This window comes from Cardiocondyla obscurior, linkage group LG03 (assembly GCF_019399895.1).
Source record: "Cardiocondyla obscurior isolate alpha-2009 linkage group LG03, Cobs3.1, whole genome shotgun sequence".
Lineage (NCBI taxonomy): Eukaryota > Metazoa > Arthropoda > Insecta > Hymenoptera > Formicidae > Cardiocondyla > Cardiocondyla obscurior.
Genome location: NC_091866.1, coordinates 7,451,149 through 7,457,816, shown reverse-complemented (window position 1 = coordinate 7,457,816; position 6,668 = coordinate 7,451,149). Strand labels below are relative to the sequence as shown.

At 49.7% G+C, this 6,668-nt stretch overlaps 2 protein-coding genes across 2 annotated transcripts; both read left to right on the top strand.

Annotated features, from left to right (window-relative positions):
- Positions 1–458: 458 nt before the first annotated feature.
- Positions 459–2,660, top strand: LOC139101270 (uncharacterized). Its single transcript, XM_070654302.1, has one exon. It carries the CDS (start codon positions 459–461, stop codon positions 2,658–2,660), a length of 2,202 nt encoding a protein of 733 aa, XP_070510403.1.
- Positions 2,661–3,989: 1,329 nt separating this feature from the next.
- Positions 3,990–4,958, top strand: LOC139101269 (uncharacterized). Its single transcript, XM_070654301.1, has one exon. The coding sequence runs from the start codon at positions 3,990–3,992 to the stop codon at positions 4,956–4,958; it is 969 nt and encodes a 322-aa protein (XP_070510402.1).
- The last annotated feature ends 1,710 nt before the right edge of the window (positions 4,959–6,668 follow it).

The window sequence follows — 6,668 nt, the reverse complement described above, 5'->3', positions numbered from 1 at the left end:
TGTTCCTGACTACTAAGGACGTTCTAAGTGAATAGCTAGAGGAATTGGAGCCGCCGCCGACCCCTCAATTATCAATGCAATCGACTGGTATTTTGCACGATACGTCGGTACTTGCGGGACCGCGTATGCCTTACATTAAGCTGCCGCCGTTTAATGGCACTCTATCGGAATGGGAACATTTCCGCGATAGATTTACTTCGCTCGTTATTCAAAACGCGGGTCTTACTGATTTCGCACGTATGCACTATTTATCGTCGTCCATTACGGGATCGGCTCTTTCCTGTATCTCTGATATTCCGGTTACTGCCGATAATTTCGCCATTGCTTGGGCTGCGCTCACGAAGCGTTTCGAGAGCCGTCGGCGCCTCGTAAGAGGTCATTTCGCCACGTTATTCGGGCTGAGCGTCGTAACGCGTGAATCGGCCGCCGATTTGCAAGCGCTTTGCGATAAAGTCGAGATGACGGTCTCGGCGTTGAAACAGTTAGGACGTACGCCGAAACTTCTTTGGAACGATTTTCTCGTCCAACTAATTTCTAGAAATCTGGACCCTGTCTCCCGAAAGGCCTGGAACCTGAAGAGCTGCGATTCGGACGAATTGCCGTCATATACGGACTTAATTACATTCGTGACCAACCGGTGTCACGCTTTGGAAGAATCCGACCATGCGGCCGTCATCAAAACAGAGCGTGCACAGAAATCGCTCCGTGTGCATGCTACGAACACGTGTACGTCTACAAACGCGTGCCCGCTTTGTAAATTGAAACATTACTTGAGCGCCTGCTCGCGTTTTCTTGCGTCGACTCCTAAGATACGCGTTGAAACAGTCAAGCGTTTGAAGCGTTGTTTAAATTGTTTGAGTGCAACGCACTCAGTTGCGGACTGCCGAAGTCAGTTTTCCTGCCGTAATTGTAAGAAACGGCATCACTCCACGCTACATGTAGACCCGGATGCTCCTACGAGCGCTGAGACGCAGACCGTTGCGGAGCCCTTGCCCCCCGTTGCGGCCGTACATACCAGCGCCCTGGTAGACGTCCCGTGCCGGGAACGCGCCCGCGTACTACTCGCTACCGCTCGAGTTATCGTCGCAGCAAATTCCGGGCGTTCTGTGACTGTTCGGGCACTGCTAGATCAAGGCTCCGAAGCCACATTTATTTCTGAATCCGTCGCTCAGATCCTGAGGGCTAAACGCGTCCGTAAACCCATAGCGATCTCCGCCGTCGGTGGTATAGATGCCGGTTTTGTGCGACAGGCGATCTCGATCACGATTTCGTCATCTAGTAAGGACGCCCCGGTACTTGAGACTACTGCTCTCATTCTTAAGTCGTTGACGAATTACGCGCCTAAAAGTTCAACGTCTCGAGATGATCTGGCTCACCTCCGTGATTTAGAATGGGCTGACCCGACTCCGACGCGATCGGACCCCATTCAATTGATAATAGGCGCGGATCTATACGGAGATCTTTTGCTCGAGGGCCTTCGCAGGGGGCGTTCCGGGCAACCAATCGCTCAAAACACCATCTTCGGTTGGGTGATATCAGGACCGACAGGCTCAACGACCACGCGTCCTAACGCTATCTCGCAATTAACCGCCCTTCATTGCACGTCTCTGGTCGACCTGGACACCACAATCCAGAAATTTTGGGAGATTGAAGAGGTGCCGCGCTCTCGACTCCTCGCCCCGGCCGAGAAACGGTGCGAGGATCATTTTTGCGAGACGCATTCGCGCGAGGCTAACGGGAGATATGTGGTACATCTTCCCTTTCTATCTCCACCCACGTCTTCGATCGGTGACTCGCGCCGGGTCGCGGAAAAACAATTGAGGCATTTACAACGCCGTCTGCAAGGTTCCCCGGATTTACGCGTGGAATATTCACGATTCTTGCACGAATATGCGCAATTGTCTCACATGCGAAGGGCCTCGCGTTCATCCGATTTTGATTGTCGCGTGTTTATACCTCATCACCCAGTGATCAAATCTGACAGCGCAACAACGAAGCTTCGCGTTGTGTTTAATGCTTCGTGCCCTACGTCGACCGGTGTCTCGCTTAACGATTTGCTACATTCCGGACCTAAACTACAGACCGAGTTACCGGCTATTTTATTACAATGGCGTCAACATCGATACGTGTACACAGCTGACATAGCGAAAATGTTTTGGCAAATCCTCGTCGATGAACGCGATGTAAACTATCAATGTATTTTGTGGAGTCCGGACTCGTTGGATACGGTGGGCGAGTACCAACTTTTGACCGTCACGTACGGAATGAAGTGCGCTCCGTACTTGGCATTGCGTGTGCTCCGTTGTTTATGTGAGGACGAGGGCTCCCGTTACCCGTTGGCAGTGCCAATTTTGCGCGACCAAACTTACGTGGACGACGTATTGTTCGGCGATCACGATATTGCAAAAATAAAATCTAAGCGTGATCAACTAATTTCGCTTCTTCGCTGTGGCCATTTCACCTTAAGAAAATGGGCGAGTAACTCCTCGCGATTATTGGACGACATTGATCCCCGCGATTACGGGCTTGCCTGCGACAAATCTATTTCGGGAGATGACGCCGTAAAGGTCCTTGGGATTGTGTGGAATCCATCCTCCGACGCGTTTTGCTTTCACGTCAATCTTGACGATTCTCCGCCTAATTCTAAACGCGCTGTCTAAACGGTACTGTCGGTCATCGCTCGGGTGTATGATCCCCTCGGTCTAGCTACTCCGGTCACGATTTCCGCAAAAATTTTGATGCAAGCATTATGGCGCCTCCAGTCTGGCTGGGATGCTCCACTTCCGGAGATTATTTTCTCCTCATGGAGCACTCTCTACACTCAGCTCAGATGCCTGGGAGATCAGCAGATTCCGCGCTGGACGGGAGCTTTTCCGGGTTGTTGCGCCGAATTACACGGTTTTTCGGATGCATCGAATTGCGCGTACGCCACATCCGTGTACTTAAAATTAATCCGCCCGGACAGGCCGGCGACCGTCACCTTACTTGCGGGCAAATCTAGGGTCGCCCCCCTCAAGACGCTCACGATACCACGCTTAGAATTATCAGCCGCTCTTTTGCTTAGTCGGCTCGTTGTTTTCGTCCGCGAAACCCTCGCGTTGCCCGCAATTCCGTGCCACTGCTGGACAGACTCCACGATAGCTCTCCAGTGGATTTGTTCCGACCCATCTCGGTGGAACGTTTTCGTTTCTAATCGAGTCATTAAAATTCAAGAGTTACTACCCGACGCTACATGGCATCATGTGCCTACTGACGAGAATCCCTCGGATTGCGCGTCGCGTGGAATTTTCGGTTCCAAACTGAATAACCACCCGTTGTGGTGGCGAGGCCCGTCGTGGCTTACGGGTCCACCCGATAGTTGGCCAGCTGATCCGGTTGTGCTTTCTTCCGAAATGCCGGAGGCAAAAAAATTAACCGTTGTACATGCGACAGAACCTCCTCCTCCGTGGGATCTCGCGACACGGTACGGCTCATGGAGCAAACTACTGCGTGTTACCGCGTACATTATGCGATTCATTACACGCTTGCGTCGAACGACGTCGACTTCTTCCGATTCGGATCCTCCGAGTTGTTCGCTCCGTTCTACTGAAATTAATCACGCGCGACTCTTTTGGATCCGTACGATTCAACGGGAATTATTCGGTCCGGAACTGTGATCTCTAAAATCTGCCGATACTGTCGGTTCTCGGAGCGCTCTCGCGCCTCTTGCGCCCTTCCTAGATCGCGACGACGTTATACGCGTAGGAGGCCGACTCCGGCATGCGCCTTTTCCGTACGATGTTAAGCACCCGATTATTCTTGCGGCGCACCCTCTGGTGCAAGCTCTGGTCCTTCACACTCATCTTCGAATGCTGCACGGCGGATTGCAGTTGACGTTGACTACACTTCGTCGAGACTATTGGATATTACGCGCTCGGTCGTTAGTAAAAAGGGTGGTCTACTCTTGCGTGATTTGTGTACGCGAGCGCGCAACAACCCCTACGCAGTTCATGGGGAACCTTCCCGCAGAACGCGTGACGGTACCTCCGCGACCCTTCACGTGGTGCGGCTTGGATTATGGGGGACCTGTGCGAGTTCGACCGTCCTCTGGTCGTGGGATCACTGCGCGAAAGGCATACATTGCCTTGTTTGTTTGCCTATCGACTCGAGCCGTTCATTTAGAACTAGTCACCGACTATAGCAACTCCGCCTTTCTCGCCGCTTTCACTCGTTTCTGTGCTCGACGTGGGTTGCCTCACACCGTTTACTCCGACAATGGCACAAACTTTGTCGGCGCTGATAAAGAACTCGCGATAGCCTATAAGGCTGCGTTGCATGACCCTGACTTCTTAAACAAAACGGCTCAGGACAGAATTTCTTGGAGCTTTATTCCACCCTCCGCCCCCCACTTCGGTGGCCTATGGGAGGCCGGAATTCGTAGCGTAAAACACCACCTACGTCGTGTGGTTGTTGAACATACGCTCACCGTGGAGGAGTTCTCGACGCTGTTGTGTCAAATTGAGGCGTGCCTCAATTCAAGGCCAATTGCTCCCTTATCGGATGCCTACGACGAATGTCAGGTCCTAACACCCGGTCATTTCTTGGTCGGATCTGCTCTTGCGACTCCACCGGAACCCTCGCTTCTCAACTTGGCCGAGAATCGTTTGTCTCGGTGGCAAGTCGTTAGGAGACTATCGGAAAGATTCTGGCTGCTCTGGACAAATGACTACGTGAACACGCTTCAACAGCGTTCGATATGGCGCAAAATTAATCCGGACGTAGAAATAGGTCGGCTCGTATTGTTGCGCAACCCCGTTCTCCACCCATGTAAATGGGATATCGGTCGTGTAACAGAAACTCACCCCGGCAGCGACGGGTTGACTCGGGTCGTGACCATAAAAACTGCTTCGTCCACGTTGCGCAGGTTCATCGGTAAACTATGCTTGCTGCCAGTAAAATGCGCGACTTCAATAGATTAATCTAAGAGCGATTTTTATTTTCATTTTTTTTTCGTATATTGATTTGATTACATCTACGCTGTAACGCGTCATTTTTTCTTTCATTTGTTATTACCTCAACAGAGTATTTTGTAATCTTCGTTTAATTTTGTATTGCACTTATTATTTTCGATTTTTTGACCGCTTGTTTTGCGTCAAAATCCGTAGACTAAGCGTGCGATCATTGTAATGCGGATATCAATGTAGTTAGTCCTTAAGTATCGTTTATTAATGAGCTGCGGCCTTCTTGCGTTATGGACTTTGTAAGTTTTGTTTAAGTAGTACTTCTGTATTGTTATTCCTTTATTTCCTTGTTCATAATTATTGAAACCAATGTTTCAAGGCCGGCGGTTATGTTCGCGAATACCACGTTTCGCTCGCATGGGTCCTTGCCGTGTATCGGGAGCACGTGCTTTCTGCATGTGCTCTCGATTCTACGCGAGCTTAGCCGACGAATTATTCCCCCCTTTTCGGATGTTTCGTCAGATCGGCAGCAGTATTTAGTAGCCGACTAGACACTACGTTACGCGGGTGTTAAGTGCGTTACGCTCCTTTGGTACTCCGCTACCGCGGACTCAGTATTCTATTACGGCCTGCTGGCCCGCATTGCACCCCGACGCGAGTGCAATTCAATTTTGTTTCTTTGTGCGTGCAGCTCATCATCGCTAGGAGCTTTGTTATATGCCGATCTCGACACGGTAAGCGAACGTGGTCGCGATCGCGAACTCCTGGGGCTCCTACGTTAGATTTACCTCGTACCGCGCGCAAGATCGTCCGATTCGGTGGGCGTGCTACTCCACGCTCTTGTTTCTCAAGATTTCCGTCGCGTTCTTTGTTGATTGAGCCCGATTAAAAGGGAGTTATCCAAGATCTCCGCCCGAAACGCGTATAATTCGTATCCGTGCCGAAACCGAGCACGTGCTCCGCGCGTGCACGATTAACTTTTGTATTTTGTTGAGAATAAAACCATTAATTTTGTGTTACGTTCACCGATCGCCTCTTTAATTTAACGAATTTTTTAATCCGCGAGTGTACGGTCACTTCTGGTCGTCCCGGCAGTCTTTCACGCACGCAGAACGTGAAGCGTTCACGCGTGTACACGTGAACATTTAGCATTATCTTTTCTTTGTATTAAAGGTTTATTTTGTGTTACCATTTATTCTTTAAGTCTATAATAAAGTATCGTTTATGTCTTTTTCACGTTTAATCACGTCTCACTTCTTACTCGTACCCCGGTTCCCGGCGAGCTTCCCACCGATAAAATTACCGCGTTACAAAAGAATAATAGAAATACATAACAATGTGTAAAATTATTTGATAAATAAGAAGATAGAAGAGAAAGAAGGAAAAACGGTAATAGCGTTTATTGATATAAGGGCGGTTTTTGACTCTGTGGACAGAAAGAAAAGGGGGTGAAAGAGGGATTGGTAAGAAGGTGTGAAAAAGTTATGGAGGAAACAGTGAATACAATCAAAGTAAAGAAGAAGGAAGGGAAAAATTTTTGGACGACAAGAAGAGTAAGGCAGGGTTGCCCGCTTAGTCCGAGCCTGTTTACTCTCTTATCGGCAGATTTGGATGAAGAATTAGAAAAGGGAGGATGGGAGGGATCAAGATAAAGGGTAAGAGATTTTACTCGCTGGCCGACGTGGACGACATTGCGTTGATGACAGAAAATGAGGCGGGAATGAAAGG